This window comes from Stenella coeruleoalba, assembly GCF_951394435.1.
Source record: "Stenella coeruleoalba genome assembly, chromosome: 6".
Taxonomy (NCBI): domain Eukaryota; kingdom Metazoa; phylum Chordata; class Mammalia; order Artiodactyla; family Delphinidae; genus Stenella; species Stenella coeruleoalba.
The window spans coordinates 85055722-85082388 of NC_137151.1; the positions used below are offsets into that span (position 1 = coordinate 85055722).

Below are 26667 nucleotides of genomic sequence, written 5' to 3' on the forward strand. Positions count from 1 at the left end.
GACAGACAACTTCCTCAATGCATATACTTGTTGGGTGAATGAATGAATGAATAAAAGTAAACTTACTCAAACGTCTCACAAATGACAATGGATTTGAGGGAGATACTAAATAAATCCTTGGGAATCCATCATTTCCACTAGAAAAGCAACTCATTTATCCCCTCCATGTAAAGTGGCAAAAAATAATAAGATACATTATATGTGCCATCTACACATGATTTTTGTTTTGCATTGCCTTGGGCAAGGTATCTCAACCTTGGCTCCACATTGTAATCAACTGAGGAGCTTTAAAAAATCCCAGTTGAAACAGAATCTCTGGGATGGAGCTGAGCATGGCTAATTTTTAAATGTGTTTCTGATGATTCTAATAAGCAGGCAATGTTGAGAATACTGACTGAGAGGCACTCTTTCCCAAACTTGTCTGATCATAAGAATCACCTGGGTTGCTCAGTCCACAATACCGCCCAGTCCCGAGTGTCATCAAGGGTTTTTAATCTTTGCCAGTTTGGAAGATATCGTAAAAAGTGACCTCTATTTTGTTTTGACAGAGAAGCACTCGTTTCCAATTCTTTAAGGCTGCCTGACTTCAATTTTCGTCTTCTATAGAGATGCCATTGCTTCTAATTTAGTGTCAACACAAAAGTAATTTATTGCAGGATTATTTTCCAGACTACCCTGGGGCATTTCTTCTTGTCCTGAAGTAATACTTCTACAACTTTCATTAGACTATATCTTTATTACTGTAAGTCGATTCTCATCTATCTAAAGTAATTGCAGCATGTGATTAAGTGTCAGGATGAGTTGTTCAGACACTAAGGGCTGGGGGAGTGCAGAGGAGGGAGAAATCAATGCGGATTTTAATGACATGGAGATAGGTCTTGGGCTGGTGAATGAATGCTGGGAGGAAAGGGGAATTGGGTCCTGGGCAGAGGGCCTGGCAAATCATGAGCAAAGCATCTATTCTAGGGATATGAAATACCCATAAACTAAATCCACCACTGCTCATTTCTTCTTCTGTTGCTTCTGCCTGGGATGCATCTCTCCTTTGTAAACTCTCTGAATCCTACCCCTCCTCTTCATAGTCCCAAACCACATCTTCAACCTGTTCGATCAGAATTGGAAGCGGGGGCTAGAAATCTACACTTTTAACAAGTTCCCAAGGGATTTTTATAACGAAATGCTAACTTAGGGTGATGAATCTCTCTACAAAATTTAAGAGGAAGACAGATGGGACAGAATGTCTCCGAAAGAGAACCAGACACAACAAACGAGCGCTTCTGTCGAAATCAATCAGAGGTACCATTTTTCATTATTCAAACTGGCAAAGATGAAAACACTTTGCACCACTCAGTGTTGATGGTGGAACGAGCTTTTACACGCTGCTGGTGGTAATGTGAATTGGTATGTGACTAAAGGACAATTTGGCAATTCTTATCAAGAGCCTTGACATTTTTCATACCCTTTGACATAGTAATTCCACTTTTAGAAATTCATCCTAAGGCTGTGGTCTCCACCTTGGCAATTTATCAGAATCCCTTGTGAAGCTTTTATGAACTACATTTCTGGGCCCCACTCCCTGGAGATTCTGATTCTGTGGATTTGGGGCAAGGTCTGGGAACATGGGTTTTGAAAATACTGTTGTCATTTGGGCTTTTTTTTTTTTTAATTTCAGGTAATAAAAAAGTTAAAATTGCTGAAAGTTAAAAAAGTTTTTAAAAAGTTAAAAAAAAGTTTAAAAAGTTAAAAAAGTTAAAATCCTTCCCCATCCTCCACTTCCTCCCCTCACTCCCTGTGGGTAATCACAGAGAACATGTTGTTCTGCATTTTTTCACTCTATAACATATATTATAGTTATTATTCTATTTCAGTATATTCAAATCTAATATTTTAATAGCTGTTTATGGATGTAAATAATTCAATTTATTTAACCATTGAGATCATTTAAAGATGGACACCTGAGATCATTTTCACATTTTGTTATCATAAATAACAAAACAAAAAACATCATTGTATGGATATCCTTCTTTTTACCTGTGTGAGAATTTCTGTAGGATAAATATCCAGAAATGGAATTCATGAGTTGCACTAAACTTTGATATTGACAAACTGCTTTCCAAAATGGTTTTACTAAATGTGGCAGACATACCTACCTGTCCCCTCAAATTCCTGCTTCCTCTGTGATAGGATGCAGTAAGTCCTTTGAGGTGGAAAGCGGCAGCCCATTCAGAGATTACACTGCCTAGCATTCCTTGCATGGTGTGGAAGGCTTGTAACTAGTTCTTGCTAATGGGATGCATACACAGTGTGTCATTACTAGGCCAAGGAATCTTAGATGTGGCTGTGACTTCATGCTCTTTCTCTAGCTCCTGTCTATCTCCAAAGACATCCCTTTGCAATAGCCAAGCCACACTGTGGAAGAAACTTGGATCCCTGAATTGCAACGAAAAGGAAAGCCACCCACTTTATCTACAGAGTAACCAATATTAAACTGTTATGTGCATGATAAATAAAATCCTATTGTCTGATAGTTTATTTAGTACAGTAACTAGTGTTATTCTCATTAATATCAGTTTACACTCATGTCAATAGTGGGTATATTAAAAACAACTCTATAAGCGATTTTGATGCATAGAGTTAAAACCCACCATTCTAACAGAATAATCATAAATATTAATGAAATTTTGACAATAGGTATGTGTTCTTCACTGGTTTATATTGGTAAAAAACAGGAACAAATAATAAATGTCCAATTAATAGGTGAATACAAATGATGCTGAAAAAGAATATTTAATGGCATGGAATGCCATTCTATGGTTGGTTGGTGGCCTCTCCCTGCAGGGCTCGTGCCCCGGTCCGGAAAGATCCCACATGCCGCGGAGCAGCTGGGCCCGTGAGCCATGGCGCTGAGCCTGCGCTCCGCAATGGGAGAGGCCACAACAGTGAGAGGCCTGCGTACCGCAAAAAAAAAAAAAAAAGAAAGAAAAAAAAAATCCATGTGATGAAACCAATATTCGATCAACAAATGTCTGTGAAGTAGGTACTTAGTATACCTACTAAGCAAATTATATGAGCCCTACTTTAAGAAATCCGAACTATAATTTGGAATTTAAAAACATGTGCACTATAGACAAAGTAATTGTTTCACAAAGAAGGAAAGGACAAATTGTTATAGACAAGTAATAAACTGTGAGAAAAAACTTAATAAGGAGGGAGCGCAATCTAGGTTTGGTTAAGATGAAGGCTTGGGTGAATATGCACAAAATGATCCATGAAGAAAGTTTCAGGTGGGTGGGATCTTGAGTTGATCACTCTGGACTTCTAGTGTAGTGCGATGTGCACAGGACAAGGATTGTGATGCACACCATCTACCTTCTGTTGGCTGTCCCAGATTATACAGCAAACAAAATCTTGACAGCTAACTCACATTTCATCTTAGATGGCATGACATGCAGGTCTCTTAGCCTTTGAAATATGAGCACTGTGATATTGGCATCAGGTAATTTTCTCAGAGGAAAACAGATTTTGGGGGTGTGTGCTGAGGACTTGGGGAAATAACTGTGGCCTGAAAATGACACACTGGCTGCCACCCATGTGCAGAAAATGACCTGAAAGATTGAACCCTCCATTCAGCTCTTTCAGAGTTAACACCGAGTGGCCACACCAGGCTCTGTTCAGGTTGGAGGTTGAGGTGGCGTCTCTTGCAATGTGGTGCAGAGAGGAAGGAAGAGGAGTGAACTGAGAAAGCAGCATGAATTAGAGGATACAATCTGGCAGACTCAGAGCTGCTCAGCAGTTAAAGCAACTTTTTTCTCCCCCATATCGCAAAATAGTGTCTCCTATTCTTCACTTTGTCATGTAAAAAATCTCATATCATGGGCCTCCCTGGTGGCGCAGTGGTTGAGAGTCCGCCTGCCGATGCAGAGGACACGAGTCCGTGCCCTGGTCCGGGAAGATCCCACATGCCGCGGAGCGGCTGGGCCCGTGAGCCACGGCCACTGAGCCTGCGCGTCCGGAGCCTGTGCTCCACAACGGGAGAGGCCACGACAGTGAGAGGCCCGCATACCACACACACAAAAAAATCTCATATCACCTGATACTCAGAACCAACAATAGGATTTTTACAGACAGGACAGGAAGGAAACACTGTTTGCCCAACTTCTGAGGAGCTTTCAACTCCAACATGTATTTTTGTTCAGGCAAATCCAAACAACTCTGAGAAAGAGGCCGTGGGGGTACAGAGAATAGAACATGCTAGGTGTGGGTTGCCCTTGCCCACTCCCCCCTCACACACAGAGTCTAAAACTCTCACTAACAGACTCATTACCCTGGTGGGTGAAAAATGCTCTGTAGGTGGTGGGGTTACTAACCACAGACTTAACACCAAAACCCTGAACTCAGCCTTCTAATAGATGGAGTTTTTTTCTACTTTCAGACAACTTTGCTGTTGCCTGTTTCCCCTTACTTCCCTAACAGTAATTTGTGAGGGATAGCCATAGAAGTTCCCATCAGTTAAAAACAAAAATGCAGGAGGTGTGAATTTTTTAGACTGTAAGCTTCATGATTTCCTCCAATTGTATTCCTAGTGCTTAATATGTGACTGATAACATAAGAACTTATTAAATATTTGTTGACTAGATAATAAGATTGGTTACGTGATATTTATAAAAGACTCAGTATAAAGTGACAGACAAGGTATGAAAATGAAGAGATGGACTTATGTGCCTATTAGCAAATGGTAACAAAAAGAAAGCCACACAGTAAAATGCAAACTTAATAAATGGGTCAAAAAGGATATTTTACATTGATTTTTTAAAAGTTGCATTCACCAATATTATCTTGTACTTATGCTCCTCACAACATAGTAACAAATACACAAAGCAAAAACTTCTAGAAGCTTAGGAGAGTTGATAAACCCACAGTGATAGAAAAAGATTGACTTCAGTATGTTGCTTTAAAAAAATCAATGGAATTTTCTAACAGATCTCCCTGATTGTTCCTTGACTAACTACAATTCATTTGTCAGAGTAAGCTTAAAAAACAGAAATCAGTTCATGTCACACCTCTGCTCAAACCTCTCAATGGTTTCCCATCACACTCAGTATAAGACTCAGATTCCTGACCAAGGCCCACAAGCTTCTATACAAGACAGCCCAGCTAACCTCTTTGATCTCATCACTTTGTTATTTCATGTTTTAGATACATCCTTGAAAAAACTACAGTTTGTCTTAGAATTGCTAAGTTTTGTCCACATAATGGATATTATTTTCTGATATCTTATTGGGTGCTTTCAATCTTTCATGCACTCTATTTTCACTTTTTGTAATGATACTTTTGAAATTTTAGCATGTGCGCTTAACATCTGTGTCTGATTCCCTTTCGTAGCTCCTTCTGTGAGCATACCTTTGTAGTGAACTTTTACTTTTGTATAATAATTGAGCTGGGTATAGAAGTCTAAGTTGATGGGTATTGTATTGCAGCTCGGTGAAGAGTTTATTCCACTCGTCTCTCACTTAATACTGTTTTAAATTTGGCTTTCAGTTTATCTCTCATTTTTACGTAGGTAATAGATTTGGATTCCCTTGCTACTTTTTGGACCTTTTCTTCCTCTCTGGTGTCCTGCAGTTTCTTTTTATTTATGATGCTTGGGGCCTGTATTTCTAGAATCTAAGAATATATGACAGCCACAAGGTCAGCTCCTACTCACAGTTCTGTTTTACAGTTTAAAATTTTTTTTGGTTCTATAACTTAAAATTTAGATGAGTGGTTACTGCAGGTGGGAAGAGAGCAGAGTGGAGATGGGGGTGGGGGCACAGGAGGCTACAAAGACACTGATAGCAACTGAGTATAAAATGTCAATAGCAGCTTGCCCTACTATCTGCATATATATATGTGTATATATATATATATATATATATATACACACACATATATTTATATATGTATGTTAGGAATGATGTTCATGAAATATTAATATGGTTATATCTGGGGAGTAGATTTTGGATTATTTCATATTTTCTTTGCATATTTTTGTATTGCTTCATATATATATATACACATATATTTATATATGTATGTTAGGAATGATGTTCATGAAATATTAATATGGTTATATCTGGGGAGTAGATTTTGGATTATTTCATATTTTCTTTGCATATTTTTGTATTGCTTCAATTTTTAAAGTTATGAATATGCACCATTTTAATTTTTTTAGTCATTCTGAGGGACAAAGAGAGAGAAGGGTTGTTAGAGGCTGAATATTTGTGTCTCCCCAATTCATATGTTGAAATCCTAACCCCTGATGTGATGGTATTAGGAGGTGGAGCCTCTTATAAGTGATTAGGTCATAAGGGCAGAGCCCTCTTGAATGGGATTAGTGTTCTTTTAAAAGAGAACCTAGAGAGCTTCCCTGTGAGGTTACAGGGAAAAGACAGCCATCCATGAACCAGAAAGCTGAATCAGACATTGAATGTGCCAGCACTTTGACCTTGGGCTTCCTATCCAGAACTGTGAAAAATAAATGTCTTTTATTTAAAATCCACCCAATCAATTGTACTTTTGTTATAGCATCCAGAACAGACTAAGACACAGACAGGAAGACGAATAAGGAAAATAGATTCTCACTAGAAAGTCCAAGAACAAAGATCCAGCAATCAAACTCCAAGGTATTTACCCAAATATATTGAAAACTCGTATGCACACAAAAACCTACACATAAGTGTTAATATCAGCTTTGTTTATCAATTCCCAACACGGATAAACAAACTGTACAACTGCCATAAAAAGGAATATCATTCAGCGCTAAAAAGAGCTATCACGCTACAAAAAGACACGGAGGAAACTTAAAAGCATATTACTAAGTGAGGAAAGCCAATCTGAAAAGTTTACATACTGTAGGATTTCAACTATATGACATTCTGGAAAAGCTAAAACTATAGAGTAAAAAGATTAGTGGTTGCCAGGAGTTAGGGAGTGGGGGAGGGACGGACAAATGAATTGGTGGAGTAGAGGACATTTTTAGGGCAGTGAAACTGAAATGGTGAATACATGACATAACGCATTGTCAAAACCTATAGACTTGTACAACACAAAGAGTAAACCCTAATGCAATCTTGGACTTTAAGTTAATAATAATGTACCACGATACGTTCATCAGCTGAAACAAATGTACAAAACCAATGCCAGATAATAATATGGGAAACTGGGGAGAGGCAGGTGGAGAGGGAGAATATGGGAGCTTTCTGTACTTTCTGCTCAATTTTTCTGCGAACCTAAAGCTGCTCTAAAAAAATAAAGTCTATTGTTTTTTTTTAAAAAGTCCTAAGAACAGGGTGAAGCATTCTTGAAATATCTGGGACAGATATTTATTTTTAGCAAACCTTAATACAGTCCTTACCACATGCTTTACAATTTTTTTTAATGCTCCTAACATCCCTGTGGAGTAGGTACCATTGTGATTCCACTCACACCGCTGAGGAAACTGAGGCGAGAGAGTGTAAACATCTTGCCCTGAGCCACACAGCAAGGAAGTCACAGAGTCAGGATTCAACCCAACATAGTCCTTGCTCCTGGCCTTCACCTGAGGCTACCTCCCCTTAGAGGGACTAAGGCGACCTGGACATTAGTGTTCACTGCTTCCACCACGGAGATTGCCTTGACTCTTGGTTCAATGGTTTTGTTTGTCTTTTATAACAAGCCATTCCAAATTCTTATCAGAAGTAGGTGGGATATAAATAGTAAATTAAAATATTGAAACTGGAGATCCCAGTTGCTCTGTCAAGAGCTAAAATAAATTTACCTTATACCTGCTTAGCTCCCCTGATACAATACTGTTTGCTCTTTTATGCTATAATAGTTATGATGGGTTGTACTTAAAATGCCAGAGGATGAAAATGTTCAAACCAGGTAAGAACAGTGTCACTATTCTTTCAGCAGGAGGTGTTTTTTTTTTCTTTTGAGGGGAGGGGGATCTTGTTTTATCAAAAAGACTTGTCTTAACATAATTGGCAATGTTCTGAATCAATATAAATACCCAATAAGTATAGTTTATAAATCAAAGGAAAGAACAAATGTTTTTGTCCATTCAAAATATCCTAACCAGGGAATTCCCTGGCGGTCCAGTGGTTAGGACTCTGAGCTTCCACTGCAGGGGGCACGGGTTCAATTCCTGGTCGGGGAACTAAGATCCCACAAGCCTCACAGCACGGCCAAAAATAAATAAATAAAAATAAATACAAAATATCCTAACCAATCAAACTGTTTTGGGAGTCTCTAGTTCGTAGTAGAACCATGCTGGGTACTGGAGGGAAGAGGAAGGTCACAAAAGGAACTCAGACTTTTAACTTCAAAGAGCTCGTGACCTGCTTAGACACATCTAGCACAGATGAGATACTGCTTGTCTTGCAGCCCATGCTCCGTGAGGAATGAGAATAAGGGGTAAAGCACCGGTGAAGGCTCCCTTACTGCTCTGGGACCTCCACAGCTCCTCTAGGGATGAATGGGAGCTGGACTGGAGGAAGAGAGATGGCAGAGCATTCCTGGCCATGAGACTGTCATGGACAAAGGCCCAGAGTCATTCAAGAGTGAGCTGGTTGTGCTCAGGAACAAGGAGTAGATCTATTTTTCTGGGGCAGGAATGTTGAGGAGCTTGGGGCAGTTTATTGGAAAAGGTCGACAGAGACAAGATGCTGGAAGGCCCGTGACCTAAGCAGAGACATTTGTGCTTGAGCTGAAATGTGACTGGGAATTACCGTTGGGTTCTTAGGCTCCCTCACAATCTTATCTCCACTCAGAAAAATGATGGGCTGGACACTTACCCTTGATTTACAGAGAAGATCCTGCTACTTTCCCTATCAACAAAAATGTCTGTTTTTTGAAAGCCTATTTTTTTTTTGCCAAAATAAAAGCTTCAGTCTTTCTTACAATCCCAAAAGGTAGATAATAATCATCCTCATTTACATGAAAAGATATAGGAATTTAGAAAAATTAAGTGACTTGCCCAAGGCCACATTTTGAGAATCAGAATTTCCAAAGACCATGCATCACCTATTTTACCCACCCATGTCCCTCTAGCAAAGACCAAGGGTCAGCAACCTTTCCTATAAATGGCCAGATAAATATGCTTAATACAGACATACACGCGCACGCGCGCACGCACACACACACACACACACACACACACACACACAATACACATATACACATTTTTATTTTAGGCTTTGGAGCCATACAGTCTCTGTCACAACTACTCAATGGTGCCACTGCAGTGCAAAAGCAGCCGGAGTCAATACGTAACTGACTAACCAAGCTGCATTCCACTAAAATACAGAAATTTGAATTTCCTATAATTTTCATGCCACTTATTTATTTTACTTTTATTCTTTTTCAACCACTTAATGTAAAAGCCATTCTCAGTCATGGACCGTACAAGAACAGGCAGCGACCACATTTGACTTGCGGGTAGCAGTATGCCAAACCCCTGTTTTAGGTTTATTGATTAGAGCACTAACTAACGAAGCCAAGGTTAAATGTCTTACCTCTGGAACAGATAGTTTGCTTTACACTGTGAAAAATCCCGTTTTGTTGGCAACAAGTTCATTTCCTACCCCCAGCCAAGTGTCTTGCAAATTTGTAGGGGATTATAAGGGCAAATGTAACAGTAAAACAGCAATGAAAAAAATCCAATCCAAACAACAATAAAACAATAACAACAATTAAAAACAACAATCCAAACAACAATAAAAAATTAATACCTATGTCCCTCTCACAAGTGTTAGTAACATCAAGCACATTTCTATTATAGTCTAGGAAAATTTTTGTAAAAATGCATTAATTGTAAGTTTGAGATTCTAAAGAAGCCTCACTGAGAAACGACATATGTATATTTCATGTTCTCTAATACGTTGTATAGGCACTCAGTAAATATTAGAGCTGTCCACGTTCAGAGTTTGTTTCATAAGCATCTCTGGGTTTAGGTCATTATTAGTCTGCCCTTAATTCTTTAGATCTCTGTTTCACTTACTTCATTCATTCATCCCTTTAATCAATGAATATTACACACCTACTATATATCCAGCTGTGTGGTGGGCACTGGGAATTCAAAGCTGAATATAACGTCCTTGCCTCAAGTAACCCACAATTTGAGGGAGAAGAAAAACTTAGAAATAACACTAATGTAGAATATACTAAATGCTGTGGTACAGATGTGTTGGAGGTGTTATGGGAACACAGAGAGATGGGCTTTGCCTGGGTGAACTTTTGGAATAGGAAGCTACAGGGCACCACAGAATGCTTTTGAAGGAGGTGAAGTTTGAGCCAAATCTGGAAGGACACATACAACCATAATGCCTCCACCTATGAATGAGAACAATACCAAGTCTAAATTGTTACATAAGAGACAAAGGCAAGGGAGGATGGAGAGATAGCCATGAACCTAGCATCTTTCAAATACCTGATCCACATTCTCAATTTGATCATACCTAGTAAGCAGTCACATGTAAATCACATACCCTCCCAGTTGTAGTGTATTTTAGATTCAAAAGTTGGTGCAAAACAAACATTGGGTAATGAAATAAAATTGAGCACAAAATTTAAAATAGTAAGAGAATTCAGCTTTTTCCCTCTTAAATCTGGTTTGGAACTAAGATGAGGCTACATTTTTGTTTTTGCTAAATTTAGGACTTGTAAATCCAAATATTTTTAAAAAGTAGAATGAATTCTCACCTGAAGGACTTTCCTAATTCTTTTTAGGTTGTGTATTAAAAGCAGATTTTTCTCTTTGGAAACGCGACCTAACTGTTCATCCAGTTGTATTAACAAGTTTTGAAGAAGAATTGTTGCCATGGATTCATTGTTAGATGCTGCCTCCCTAAAAAACAAAAGTGCTATTACACAGCAGGAAACAACTTAGTAAAATGTCTACTTTTTTTTTTTTAACCATAATCATTTTAAAGTGATAAATATACCCCGCAGTGATAAGCATTTACTGGTTTTTAAAAATTAAATTGTACACATGAAAGTACATTCAACATCACTAATCGTTAGGGAAATGCAAATCAAACCATAAGATACCACTTCACACCTATTAGGATGGCTATTATTGAAAACACAAAATAAGTTTTGGTGAGGATGTAAAACCGGAACCCTTATATATTGCTGGTGGCAATGGAAAATGGTACAGCCACTGTATAAGACAGTATGGAGATTCCTCAAATTAAAAACAAAAAATTATATACAATTTCACGTCTGGGTAGATACTTAAAAGAATTGAAAGCAGGGACTTGAGTAGATACTTGACATCAACATTTATATCAGCTTTATTCACAATAGCTGAAAGGTGGAAACAACTCAGATGTCCACTGAAGGATGGATGAATAAATAAAATGTAGTAGATACATACAATAGAATATTATTCAGCCTTAAAAAGGAAGGAAATTCTGATACATGCTTCTCATATGAATGAACCTTGAAAGAATGTGCTAAGTAAAATGTCAGTCACAAAATAACAAATATTGTGTGATTACACTTGCATGAAGTACCTGGACTAGTTGAATTCAGAGACAGAAAACAGAATAATGGTTGCCAGGGGCCGGGGTGGAGAGAATGAGGAATTATTATTTAATAAGTACACAGGTTCAGTTTGGGAAGATGAAAAAGTTCTGGAGATGCATGCACAACAGTGTGAATATACTTAATGCCACTAAACTGTATACCTAACAAATGGTTAAAATGGTAAATTTTATGTTATGTATATTTTATCAAAAGAAAAATTTTAAGACAACTATTTAAAGCAAAATATGTTTTTAATTGTACAAGGTGAATAGAGCTTTAAAAAACGTTTGTAAAACATGTTAAGAAAAATATTTATATTGAGTCTATGATAGAGAATTGATATAAACAAGAGATTTACTTCTTGTCTTTTTAATACTTAGAAATCGTTGGAGTTTAGCTTATTAAAAAACAAAGCACTAGAGCCATTTTTTCACCTACAGTGGATGAAACCAGAAAGGACAATGATTCTCCTCCGTTAAGGAAGCTTTCCAAATCCTCAAGGAAAGTTCTTTACCTGATAAGAATGTATCAACTGAATCAAAAGTGGACCATAGAATAAATCCACGTGGATAGAGCATAAAGCATTTGTGCATCAACCTCTAGGGAAAATACAATAATGTTTGATCCTACCAGTCTTGATTTTCAATCCACTGGGCCAACAGATGCCGAATTTCCATAGGAAAGTTGTCATCATAGAATTGATCAACTTGCTCCAAAAATTTTATTTCTAACTGTTGGACTTGATTCCACTGAGTCATACTACAAAGAAGAGGGAAAATTAGAGTTTAAAAATAATGTTAATTAATAACTATGGTACATGTTTTCTTTTTTTCTTGGATTTCGGACAAAGACAATGTTGTCCATCAAGTAACCGGAGAAAAAAATTTCTCTTATAGAGTTTTAGGCAGAAACTTGCTGAGGTAGAATCCAGGGCCTAAGCATTCTAAAGCCTAGTTATTCAGAAGCCAGGTAGGGGCTAAATCCACTTCAGTTTTAGTCAGAAACTGGGTGAGGCAGAATCCAGGGCCTAAGCATTTTAAAGCCTAGTTATTCAAGAGAGGGGCTTCCGGGAATATGGTGGAAGAGTAAGATGCTGAGATCACCTTCCTCCCCACAGATACACCAGAAATACATCTACACGTGGAACAACTCCTACAGAACACCTACTGAACACTGGCAGAAGACCTCAGACCTCCCAAAAGCCAAGAAACCCCCCACGTACCTGGGTAGGGCAAAAGAAAAAAGAGACAAAAGAATAGGGACGGGACCTGCACCAGTGGGAGGGAGCTGTGAAGGAGGAAATGTTTCCACACACTAGGAAGCCCCTTCATGGGCGGAGACTGCGGGTGGCAGAGAGGGAAAGCTTCGGAGCCGCGGAGGAGAGCACAGGGATGAGGGAGGATCAGGGCCGACTGGCACTCACCAGCCTGAGAGGCTTGTCTGCTCACCCGCCGGGGTGGGCGGGGCTGGGAGCTGAGGCTCGGGCTTCGGTCGGAGCACAGGGAGAGGATTGGGGTTGGCGGCGTGAATACAGCCTGCAGGGGGTTAGTGCGCCACAGCTGGCCGGGAGGGAGTCCGGGGAAAAGTCTGCACCTGCCGAAGAGGCAAGAGACTTTTTCTTGCCTCTGTTTCCTGGTGCGCGAGGAGAGGGGATTAAGAGCGCTGCTTAAAGGAACTCCAGAGACAGGCGCGAGCCGCGGCTAAAAGCGCGGACCCCAGAGACTGGCAGGAGACGCTAAGGCTGCTACTGCCGCCACCAAGAAGCCTGTGTGCGAGCACAGATCACTCTCCACACCCCCCTTCCGGGGAGCCTGTGCAGCCCGCCACTGCCGGGGTCCCGGGATCCAGGGACTCCTCCGGGAGAACGCACGGCGCGCCTCAGGCTGGTGCAACGTCACGCCGGCCTCTGCCGCCGCAGGCTTGCCCCGCACTCCGTGCCCCTCCCACCCCCCGGCCTGACCCCGAATCAGCGGCTCCTTTAACCCCGTCCTGTCTGAGCGAAGAACAGACACCCTCCAGCGACCTACACGCAGAGGCGGGGCCAAATCCAAAGCTGAGCCCCTGGGAGCTGTGAGAACAAAGAAGAGAAAGGGAAATCTCTCCAGCAGCCTCAGGAGCAGTGGATTAAAGCTCCACAATCAACTTGATGTCTGTGGAATATATGAATAGACAACGAATCATCCCAAATTGAGGAGGTGGGCTTTGAGAGCAAGATCTATGATTTTTTTCCCCTTTTCCTCTTTTTGTGAGTGTGTATGTGTATGCATCTGTGTGAGATTTTGTCTGTATAGCTTTGCTTCCACCATTTGTCCTAGGGTGCTATCCGTCCATTTTTTTTCTTAATAGTTATTTTTTTATTTTAATAACTTTATTTTATCTTACTTTATTTTATTTTACCTTATCTTCTTTCTTTCTTTCTTTTTTCCTTCCTTCCCTCCTTCCTTCCTTTGTTCCTCCCACCCTCGCTTCTTTCTTTCTTTCTTTCTACTTCTACTAATTCTTTCTTTCTACTTTTTCTCCCTTTTATTCTGAGCCGTGTGGATAAGCGGCTCTTGGTGCTGCAGTTAGGAGTCAGTGCTGTGCCTCTGAGGTGGGAGAGCCAACTTCAGGACACTGGTCCACAAGAGACCTCCCAGCTCCACGTAATATCAAACGGTGAAAATCCCCCAGAGATCTCCATCTCAACACCAGCACCCAGCTTCACTCAAGGACCAGCAAGCTACAGTGCTGGACATCCTATGCCAAACAACTAGCAAGACAGGAACACAACCCCACCCATTAGCAGAGAGGCTGCCTAAAATCATAATAAGTCCACAGACACGCCAAAACACACCACCAGGCGTGGACCTGCCCACCAGAAAGATAAGATTCAGCCTCATCCACCAGAACACAGGCACTAGTCCCCTCCACCAGGAAGCCTACACAACCCACTGAACCAACCTTAGCCACTGGGGACAGACACCAAAAACAATGGGAACTACGAACCTGCAGCCTGCAAAAAGGAGACCCCAAACACAGTAAGATAAGCAAAATGAGAAGACAGAAAAACATACAGCAGATGAAGGAGCAAGATAAAAACACACCAGACCTAACAAGTGAAGAGGAAATAGGCAGTCTACCTGAAAAAGAATTCAGAATAATGATAGTAAAGATGATCCAAAATCTTGGAAATAGAATGGACAAAATGCAAGAAACATTTAACAAGGACCTAGAAGAACTAAAGATGAAACAAACAACGATGAACAACACAATAAATGAAATGAAAAATACTCTAGATGGGATCACTAGCAGAGTAACTGAGGCAGAAGAACGGATAAGTGACCTGGAAGATAAAATAGTGGAAATAACTACTGCAGAACAGAATAAAGAAAAAAGAATGAAAAGAACTGAGAACAGTCTCAGAGACTTCTGGGACAACATTAAACGCACCAACATTCGAATTATAGGGGTTCCAGAGGAAGAAGAGAAAAAGAAAGGGACTTTGAAACTATTTGAAGAGATTATAGTTGAAAACTTCCCTAATATGGGAAAGGAAATAGTTATTCAAGTCCAGGAAGCACAGAGAGTCCCATACAGGATAAATCCAAGGAGAAATATGCCAAGACACATATTACTCAAACTGTCAAAAATTAAATACAAAGAAAGCATATTAAAAGCAGCAAGGGAACAACAACAAATAACACACAAGGGAATCCCCATAAGGTTAACAGCTGATCTTTCAGCAGAAACTCTGCAAGCCAGAAGGGACTGGCAGGACATATTTAAAGTGATGAAGGAGAAAAACCTGCAACCAAGATTACTCTACCCAGTGAGGATCTCATTCAGATTTGATGGAGAAATTAAAACCTTTACGGACAAGCAAAAGCTGAGAGAGTTCAGCACCACCAAACCAGCTTTACAACAACTGCTAAATGGACTTCTCTAGGCAAGAAACACAAGATAAGGAAAAGATCTACAATAACAAACCCAAAACAATTAAGAAAATGGGAATAGGAACATACATATCGATAATTACCTTAAATGTAAATGGACTAAATGTTCCCACCAAAAGACACAGATTGGCTGAATGGATACAAAAACAAGACCCATATATTTGCTGTCTAAAAGAGACCCACTTCAGACCTAGAGACACATACAGACTGAAAGTAAGGGGATGGAAAAAGATATTTCATGCAAATGGAAACCAAAAGAAAGCTGGAGTAGCAATTCTCATATCAGACAAAATAGACTTTAAAATAAAGAATGTTATAAGAGACAAGGAAGGACACTACATAATGATCAAGGGATCGATCCAAGAAGAAGATATAACAATTGTAAATATTTATGCACCCAACATAGGAGCCCCTCAATACATAAGGCAAATACTACCAGCCATAAAAGGGGAAATCGACAGTAACACATTCATAGTAGGGGACTTTAACACCCCACTTTCACCAATGGACAGATCATCCAAAATGAAAATAAATAAGGAAACACAAGCTTTAAATGATACATTAAACAAGATGGACTTAATTGATATTTATAGGACATTCCATCCCAAAACAACAGAATACACGTTTTTCTCAAGTGCTCATGGAACATTCTCCAGGATAGATCATATCTTGGGTCACAAGTCAAGCCTTGGTAAATTTAAGAAAATTGAAATTGTTTCAAGTATCTTTTCCGACCACAACGCTATGAGACTAGATATCAATTACAGGAAAAGATCTGTAAAAAATACAAACACATGGAGGCTAAACAATACACTATTTAATAACGAAGTGATCACTGAAGAAATCAAAGAGGAAATCAAAAATACCTAGAAACAAATGACAACGGAGACACGATGACCCAAAATCTATGGGATGCAGTAAAAGCAGTTCTAAGAGTGAAATTTATAGCAATATAATCCTACCTTAAGAAACAGGAAACATCTCGAATAAACAACCTAACCTTGCACCTAAAGCAATTAGAAAGAACAAAAAACCCCCAAAGTTAGCAGAAGGAAAGAAATCATAAAAATCAGATCAGAAATAAATGATAAAGAAATGAAGGAACCAATAGCAAAGATCAATAAAACTAAAAGCTGGTTCTTTGAGAAGATAAATAAAATTGATAAACCATTAGCCAGACTCATCAAGAAAAAAAGGGAGAAGACTCAAATCAATAGAATTAGAAATGAAAAAGGAGAAGTAACAACTGACACTGCAGAAATACAAAAGATCATGAGAGATTACTACAAGCAATTCTATGCCAATAAAATGGACAACCTGGAAGAAATGGACAAATTCTTAGAAATGCACAACCTGCCAACACTGAATCAGGAAGAAATAGAAAATATGAACAGACCAATCACAAGCACTGAAATTGAAACTGTGATTAAAAATCTTCCAACAAACAAAAGCCCAGGACCAGATGGCTTCACAGGCGAATTCTATCAAACATTTAGAGAAGAGCTAACACCTATCCTTCTAAAACTCTTCCAAAATATAGCAGAGGGAGGAACACTCCCAAATTCCTTCTACGAGGCCACCATCACCTTGATACCAAAACCAGACAAGGATGTCACAAAGAAAGAAAACTACAGGCCAATATCACTGATGAACATAGATGCAAAAATCCTCAACAAAATACTAGCAAACGGAATCCAACAGCACATTAAAAGGATCATACACTATGATCAAGTGGGGTTTATTCCAGGAATGCAAGGATTCTTCAATATACGCAAAACAATCAATGTGATAAACCATATTAACAAATTGAAGGAGAAAAACCATATGATCATCTCAATAGATGCAGAGAAAGCTTTCGACAAAATTCAACACCCATTTATGATGAAAACCCTCCAGAAAGTAGGCATAGAGGGAACTTTCCTCAACATAATAAAGGCCATATATGACAAACCCACAGCCAACATCATCCTCAATGGTGAAAAACTGAAAGCATTTCCACTATGATCAGGAACAAGACAGGTTGCCCACTCTCACCACTCTTATTCAACATAGTTTTGGAAGTTTTAGCCACAGCAATCAGAGAAGAAAAGGAAATAAACGGAATCCAAATCAGAAAAGAAGAAGTAAAGCTGTCACTGTTTGCAGATGACATGATACTATACATAGAGAATCCTAAAGATGCTACCAGAAAACTACTAGAGCTAATCAATGAATTTGGTAAAGTAGCAGGATACAAAATTAATGCATAGAAATCTCTGGCATTCCTATACACTAATGATGAAAAATCTGAAAGTGAAATCAAGAAAACACTCCCATTTACCATTGCAATAAAAAAAATAAAATATCTAGGAATAAACCTACCTAAGGAGACAAAAGACCTGTATGCAGAAAATTATAAGACACTGATGAAAGAAATTAAAGACGATACAAATAGATGGAGAGATATACCATGTTCTTGGATTGGAAGAATCAACATTGTGAAAATGACTCTACTACCCAAAGCAATCTACAGATTCAATGCAATCCCTATCAAACTACCACTGGTATTTTTCACAGAACTAGAACAAAAAATTTCACAATTTGTATGGAAACACAAAAGACCCCGAATAGCCAAAGCAATCTTGAGAACGAAAAATGGAGCTGGAGGAATCAGGCTCCCTGACTTCAGACTATACTACAAAGCTACAGTAATCAAGACAGTATGGTACTGGCACCAAAACAGAAAGACAGATCAATGGAACAGGATAGAAAGCCCAGAGATAAATCCACGCACATATGGTCACCTTATCTTTGATAAAGGAGGCAGGAATGTACAGTGGAGAAAGGACAGCACCTCTTCAATAAGTGGTGCTGGGAAAACTGGACAGGTACATGTAAAAATATGAGATTAGATCACTCCCTAACACCATACACAAAAATAAGCTCATAATGGATTAAAGGCCTAAATGTAAGGCCAGAAACTGTCAAACTCTTAGAGGAAAACATAGGCAGAACACTCTATGACATAAATCACAGCAAGATCCTTTCTGACCCACCTCCCAGAGAAATGGAAATAAAAACAAAAATAAACAAATGGGACCTAATGAAACTTCAAAGCTTTTGCACAGCAAAGGAAACCATAAATAAGACCAAAAGACAACCCTCAGAATGGGAGAAAATATTTGCAAATGAAGCAACTGACAAAGGATTAATCTCCAAAATTTATAAGCAGCTCATGCAGCTCAATAACAAAGAAACAAACAACCCAATCCAAAAATGGGCAGAAGACCTAAATAGACATTTCTCCAAAGAAGATATACAGACTGCCAACAAACACATGAAAGAATGCTCAACTTCATTAATCATTAGAGAAATGCAAATCAAATCTACAATGAGATATCATCTCACACCAGTCAGAATGGCCATCATCAAAAAATCTAGAAACAATAAATGCTGGAGAGGGTGTGGAGAAAAGGGAACACTCTTGCAGTGTTGGTGGGAATGTAAATTGATACAGTCACTGTGGAGAACAGTATGGAGGTTCCTTAAAAAACTACAAATAGAACTACCATATGACCCAGCAATCCCACTACTGGGCATATACCCTGAGAAAACCATAATTCAAAAAGAGTCGTGTACCAAAATGTTCATTGCAGCTCTATTTACAATAGCCCGGAGATGGAAACAACCTAAGTGTCCATCATCGGATGAATGGATAAAGAAGATGTGGCACATATATACAATGGAATATTACTCAGCCATAAAAAGAAACGAAATTGAGCTATTTGTAATGAGGTGGATAGACCTAGAGTCTGTCATACAGAGAGAAGTAAGTCAGAAAGAGAAAGACAAATACCGTATGCTAACACATATATATGGAATTTAAGAAAAAAAAATGTCATGAAGAACCTAGGGGTAAGACAGGAATAAAAACACAGACCTACTAGAGAATGGACTTGAGGATATGGGGAGGGGGAAGGGTAAGCTGTGACAAAGCGAGAGAGAGGCATGGACATATATACACTACCAAACGTAAAATAGAAGCTAGTGGGAGGCAGCCGCATAGCACAGGGAGATCAGCTTGGTGCTTTGTGACCGCCTGGAGGGGTGGGATAGGGTGGGTGGGAGGGAGGGAGACGCAAGAGGGAAGAGATATGGGAACATATGTATATGTATAACTGATTCACTTTGTTATAAAGCAGAAACTAACACACCATTGTAAAGCAATTATACTCCAATAAAGGTGTAAAAAAAAAATTCTCTTATAGTCACCCAATTAAAGAAAACAGAAATGCTAAAACATTTTCAATCCGAAGATAATGTAATTCTGAGCTTTTTCCTACGTCATCACTAGTGAAGGAAACAGGATTCTTTCTCGGCCCCCAAGCCACGTCCTTCTTTGTTCTAACAGAAACTCTGGTTCTGCCTTCTCTAGAAAGCTTTCACTCCCACTCAACACCCCTCACCCTACCCCACACCTGTGTACACAGATTTGGATTCTCAACAAGCTCCTTCCCTATCTCTTGCTGCCTCTACACTATTAGGCTTTGAGCAACTTGAAGGCAAATAACATACTCAAGTATATGTCCTAAGAGCCTCTTAAGGCTTTATGTGTGAGGAACACCCAATAAAAGCTTCTTTTATATAAAACTGCCTAATCCTTTTTTCTTTATTTCAGATTTGTCTGGCTTCTGGAGTCAGCCTTATGTTCCAAGTCTTCTAGTCTAATTCAGACTTATCTTTATGAAGAGTTTCATGTATACACTTTCGTGGGCTCTAAATTTTTCAGTTCAAAATACCTCTGGACAAATAAATATTTTTCTTTCTCTCTGTAATGATCCGCTATGGCTAGGCAAAGCTTTTAAAGTCTACTTTTAATTAGTCTCTGATATGCATCAGACAGTAGTTAAACCCTCAAGATACTTAAGAAGAAACCACACTTGATACATAGTTAGCAGCCTGTCATAAAATGAAAGTATGTGTTTCCCCAACATAACCCTAATCTGTCCAGTTTAGAAGCTTTAGACATATTTCTTAACTCAGGGAAATTAATATGACATCTCTCCTTGAAATTACCGTATTTTACTTTTTTCAAAGTCAAATTTTTTATTGTTTTGTCAGTAATTCTAGATTAAACTGAAAAAACTTTTATGTGATCAATCACGATAGTATTTCAACCTATCTTGTAGGTAAGTTAAGATTTACTTTTGCCTACAGAACATCATGATAATAAATTTCATATATTTCATATACATATTCCTCAGGTTTCAAATGGAACCATTTGGGGGCACCTTTCCCTGATCTAAATGTATTAGAAAAAGATTATTGCCAATGTTTTGCTTAAAGAAAGCAACTGGAAAAAGAAATGTTTCACTTTCCTATCACTTTATACTTACACATAAAATCCTAGGTGTGTTGTAAGTGCTCAATAAGTGCTCATTAAGAGAAGAATGAGTGGCACTCCTGATGCTATGAATAGCACAGGTGGATAGTATTACCCCAGCTTTAAAATGTAAAAAATCTGAGGGACACATAGGCGAAACGACTCTTGCCCAAGATGCACAGCTCCTCAGGATCAACCTGAGGTCTCCTGACACCAGACATGGTCGTCTTTCTAGACGCTGGGTGTAACCATATTCCACCCAAAATTGGAACATTTGTTCCCATGTTACTATTGCCATTGCCCTGCTCTATCAATTTATTCTAGTTAATGACAAGAGAACAGGTGCTGAAAATAGCCTTATAATTGTAATTGCTACTATTGTTAAACCCTTGGTATGATTTGGACGAAAATCTGTTTTCTAACTAACAATTAACTGGACTGAACCCATCCTGAAGTTAGAGAGATCACTCCTAGGACCTGAGTCATCCTCCAGAGAGCTGAACTCAAGGCTGAAAAGGGAAAAGATAGGTTCACAGTCTTAGGACATTCTTTTCTGTTGCAGCTTCTAGAAATGCCTTTAAAGGATTCTAAAAACGTCTTTCACTCTCTACGGGCTAATTCTCCCATCCCAAGAAAACTATGGAGCATTTCTTTTGAAAACTGAGTGCCTGCCTAGTCTCTTTGAATGCCTGGTCCTAGAAGATCCCTATAAACGGGCATTTTGTCCCACCGCCTGGCAGCTAATGGTGCCGCTTTAGTTGTGAGGTGAGCCGCAGCGTGCAAAGGAGGAGACCTGCCCTAAAATATCACTGCTCTCCTCAAAGCCTCAATCACTAGCTACCTCAGCTGCGGGGCTGTCTGCTGAAACCGAGGCACGCAATCTAATGTCAGAAATTACAGTTGAGAGAAGTCGGCTGAGAAAGTGAAGGGAGCGCCCACTCCGCCCTTCGCCAGGACACACCTCCGCAGCAGCCACAACGGTCCCACCCACCGTTCACATTCTCGGGGGCAGAGCGCCCGAGTCTCCCCGAGAGACCCGCCACGGCGCACCTTTGAATCGTGGAGTCGATCGCTTCTCTTTAAAACTACCCATCCTCAGCTAGGTTAACGTGAAGTAACTGTCAAAACAGCAAGGGAACAGCTAAGGCTCCGCAGCGTCCTGCAGAAGCATTTCCTGGCCTGCGCTGCTCCGGAGAAGCTAGGCCAAGGTGTGGTCGGCCTCCTTACCTGGCTCTCTCAGCCCGGGTCCCAGGCGGTGCTCAAGTCCAAAGTCGGAATCGCCCTTCAAGTTCCCCAGAACCCAGCCGCTGACACCATCGTCAGTAGGGGATTTGCATTTCTCCTCCCACTTGAGGCTTTCCTGTGCGTCAGCGTTAAGAGTCTGGGACTTTACTTGGGTCGTTCCCACCCACTCTCTCTTCTAGAAAAGCTGAAGACCAGAAACAGTCTGGCTGAAGCCGCTTCGCAGGGCGCCCTTTCCGCATCCCCATCAATCACTCCGGCCACTGCCTGTGGCCCGTGGGTGTCAGTAGGAGGGGCGTGGGAGGGGGGTCACACACAGTCATTTTCTTCTGGTTTCCCCGGACCATCGGAGACCCCCTGCAGACTTACTTGCCTGGAGCTACATTCCTGGCTTCCCAGCCTCCTCCTTACAGACTCCACTCATCTTGGTAAGAGCCAGCCCCTGGGATGAAAGGGGTACCTCGCCAGGATGAAAACAGCAAATCGAAGACTTCACTGTGCCCGGATTCCAGCAGGGTCTGCTCGCCAGGAGGAGGACAACCTCACCCAAAGGTTTGGGCCGTCTCCTGTGCAGGTGGACTCCTGCCCTTACTAGCCCAGTATCCTCCTTCCCTCCCCACACCTGGGGCCCTTCTCCCATTGTGACTTGGGCTGGTCCTAGAATCACAGAGCTGGAGGGAGCCTTGGCTTCATCTGGTTCTGATTCCTCTTTCATATCTGAAAAGACTGAGGCCCAGAGAGGTGACCAGAGTGACTCAATGAGTTAGCTGCAGAGGCTGGGTAAGAGTCTGGGGCTTTCAACTCCCTCCTTAGTGCTCTTTTCGTTTCATCTCTTCGGAGCCAGATGTTAACATCCTGACACGCAGTAAGAGTTCTACAAAAGTTCAGGAAAATAAAGACAAAAATAAAGGAAGATAGACAAAAGGAGGTAGAAAGAATGACTCAATCTGCTTATGCACATGCCTAGAGCCATCTGCCAAGGTCAAAGGCCTTGCTTCACCATCGTGGGGACCAGCATCGCACAGGATTCTCCTCCTCTTTCAGGAGACATTATTATCATGTGATTAAATTTACTACCCCTCTCCCTCACTCACAAAAAATAAGTCAATCCACCCCAAAGTCACACATCTAAATTCAAAGTCATCCCTCTAAATTCACTGGTCAGGTAGAGATGGTCCTGGCCGCTTGCTCTCACTGGGCGGTTTCCAGGGGCTTACGCTTGATCTGCCCCCACCTGAAGAAAGTGCCTCCTCTGAGCTGTTCCGTAAGCTATGGGGCAAAGCCTGGGTTTCTTCTGGGGAAGAGGTCACCGCCTATGGGAAAAAGTCCAGATTCAAGGCACTCAAAGTTCTGTACAACTTGGTCCTAACCTCTCCTGGAAACTTCCCCCCACGCCCCCAACGAAAGCCTATGATCTGATGAAGACCAGTCTTCTCTGCTCCCTAGGTGAACCTCTCATATTTCAGTATTGATGCTCCCTTCAGCTGCAGTTTCTTCCCCCAACTTGTCTACTTATTGAAATCCTCTCCTTCTCAGTGATTTCACTGATGACCCCAACCCATAAGCAACTTTTCCCCGCTCTGAAATCTCATCGTACTTCCCGTCCAAACTAGTGCAGTCCAAGAGAAAAAAAATGCAAGCCACATATGTTTGTTTCTAGTAGCCACATTAAAAATACAGAATATTAACATTTCAGCATATAATCAATATAAAAAGTTATTAATGAGAGAGAGCATTCCATAGATTAACAACAAGGTCCTACTGTATAGCACAGGGAACTATATTCAATATCCTATAATAAACCATAATAGGAAAGAATATGAAAAAGAATATATATATATACATGTATAACTGAATCACTTTGCTGTACACCAGAAATGAACACAGCATTGTAAATAAACTATACTTCAATTTAAAAAACTTATTTCATACTAAATCTGTGATGTCTGGTGTGTATTTGGCAGTTCAAGGATATCTCAGTTAGGACCAGCCACATTTCAAGTGCTTAGTAACCATATGTGGCTAGTGGCTACCATACTGGACAGTGGAGACCTAGCCCACTCACGTAACACTTTTCATTTCCTGCCTTATAGTATTAGTCATAGTGGTTTTGCAGGTCTTTATCATCATTATATTCAACTGTTGAGTGACTGCTGTAGGAAGCAGAGAGTTTGTTCCCTTCTTCCTTTTAAGGACCTCACCTTGGGACACTCCTAGCAGTTCTCAAACTGTTTGGTCTCAAGATAACTTTATACTCTTAAAAATTGTTGACAAGCCCAAAGAATTTTTGTGTATTTCTATTCTGTATTCATTTTTTAATGTATTGTACTTAAATCTGAGAAAAATTAAAACATCTGTTCATCGAAAATTATAGTCATAAACCCATTATGTGCTAAACATTTAAAAAATGGAAAACAAGCGTATTCTCCAACATAGACACAAAAAAACAGAAGAGTAGCATTGATTTACATTTAAAAAAATCTCTTTGATGTCTGCTTTGAGAGAAGACAGCTGGATTCTTATATCTGCTTCTACATATAATTTATTGCCAAATATTGTTTTGGTTGAAGTATTTGAAGAAAGTCTGGACTCACACAGATATATAATTGGAAAAGGGAAGAGCATTTTAGCAGCCTGTTCAGATAATGTAGATATTCTTCTTTGATACCACACCAAAACTCAAAAAGTGGTAGTTCCTTAAGAGTTAGTTGTACTGTGGAATGTGAAACCATATCACAGAACTTTATATATACTGTTACATTAAAATCCATTGGTATACCTTGTATTTTGAATTGAACTCTTACCCACTAATAATTTTGTAATATCACACACTGTCCATTTGGAAAATATTGGCTCACTGAATTATGCAGCTCTTCCAGATGCTGACATACTTCATCATACAATATCAGAAAATCACATTAGTTAATATCTCCACTGATCTCATTAGAAAAGTATTTTAAGTATTTGAAAGCTGTTAAACTCATGATGACAGATACAAGCTTCCCAAATTCTAGTTTTTGCTTAAAAACTCCCATTTTGTTATTGGCAACAGATATTGCCAATTGTTTTCCTTGAAGTGACAGTCTCACTTTGTTCGTTTTCAGGAAAACGTCTTCCAAATTCCCACGTCCGTATAGCCATAGTTTGTCAGTCATTCTTTCAAGTAAAAGTGGCCGGGACAGTGGGCGGGCAACTCAAACAGTCACACAAGTGCTTTTCCTTGAAATGACCATCATATATTAATATGTGTATGTGCCATTTCATCACACAGAATATTAAGAGACATGGATTCAAGGTCTGAGATCTAATACAATTAATACGTTTTCCTGCTTCACTGAAAATTCTTAACTCAAACTGGCATTTAGAAAAATTTAAGTGTGTGGTAGTGAAGAATGCAATGAGTACTAGGATAATTTGGCACCATTGCCTTGGTTCATGCTAAGGCATCAACGTTACCCATCATTGCTTTGGTGCCATCAGTGCAAATGTCAACAGAGTGAAAAGGCAAAACAGTATTATTACAAGAATAGCTTTACCCTGGCGGACGCCCTGAAAAGACCTGGGGGACTATCCTCAGGGGTCCTTAGACAACACTTTCAGAACCCCTGTTCCATCCACCACACCATCTCCTGTCCACAGTAGTCAGTCACCCAGAGGTATAGATCATGAGGGAATCTCCACCCAAATGGACACTTTTTCGTGGTTAAAACATATGCTTAACCTCTGTTTCCTCTCCTATTTCATGAACTAAGCCAGGCTTCTAAGAACGGGTATGTCTACATCCACTTTGCTTCTCTTTCTTAGAATCAAGTCTAAAAAGCTAGGTTCCCAATTTATTGACCCTACACTGACCTTGGCCTCATCAGTGCCTCAGAGCCAGAAAACAAAAAACAAACAAAACAAAACAAAACAAAAACCCCCAAAATGAAACCAAACAAAAAAACCCCAAAACCAAAAATATCCCCCAAAAGAATCCAAAGCAAAACAAACAAAAACACTCTAAAGTGCAATCCCCATAAGGTTTCCCAAGCTCAAAGGCCTTCAGAGATTTCTCTCTCCCCTTTATTTATTTATTTATTTAAGGAAAGTAAAGTTTTATTAACAAAATAGTTCTGGAACAGTTGAACAAATGCATGAGGAAAATTAACTTTGAACCCTACCTTATGCCTCATAAAACTTAATTCAGGCTAAATCATAGAACTGTTCTTAAAAGCTAAAACTATAAAGATTCTAGAAGAAAACAGAAGACTATCTTTGTGACTTGGGGTAGGCAAATGTTTCTTAGAAAGGATATAAAAACACTAAAACTAACAGGAAAAAAGCCAACAACTTGTATTTCATGAAAAAAATTTAAAGTCTTGTATAACTGAATCACCTTGCTGTACACCTGAAACTAACACATTGTTAATCAACTGTACTCCAATATAAAATAAAAAGTTAAAAAAAAAGATTACCTATGGGCTTCCCTGGTGGCACAGTGGTTGGGAGTCCGCCTGCCGATGCAGGGGACACGGGTTCGCGCCCCGGTCCAGGATGATCCCACATGCCACGGAGCGGCTGGGCCTGTGAGCCATGGCCACTGGG

General features: G+C 39.8%; 1 protein-coding gene across 2 annotated transcripts in view; it reads right to left on the bottom strand.

Annotated features, from left to right (window-relative positions):
- Window positions 1-13465, bottom strand: part of STAT4 (signal transducer and activator of transcription 4) — a gene marked incomplete at its 3' end in the record, with an annotated part of 84010 nt that extends 70545 nt beyond the window's left edge. For both annotated transcript variants that reach the window (XM_079924622.1, XM_079924621.1), the window contains exons 1-3: window positions 12971-13465; window positions 12178-12306; window positions 10720-10864 (exon numbers count right to left, since the gene is read on the bottom strand). In XM_079924622.1, the coding sequence (XP_079780748.1) occupies window positions 10720-10864; window positions 12178-12305 (273 nt within the window). In that variant the 5' untranslated portion in view covers window position 12306; window positions 12971-13465. The remainder of the gene's footprint in view (window positions 1-10719; window positions 10865-12177; window positions 12307-12970) is intronic.
- Window positions 13466-26667: the final 13202 nt, after the last annotated feature.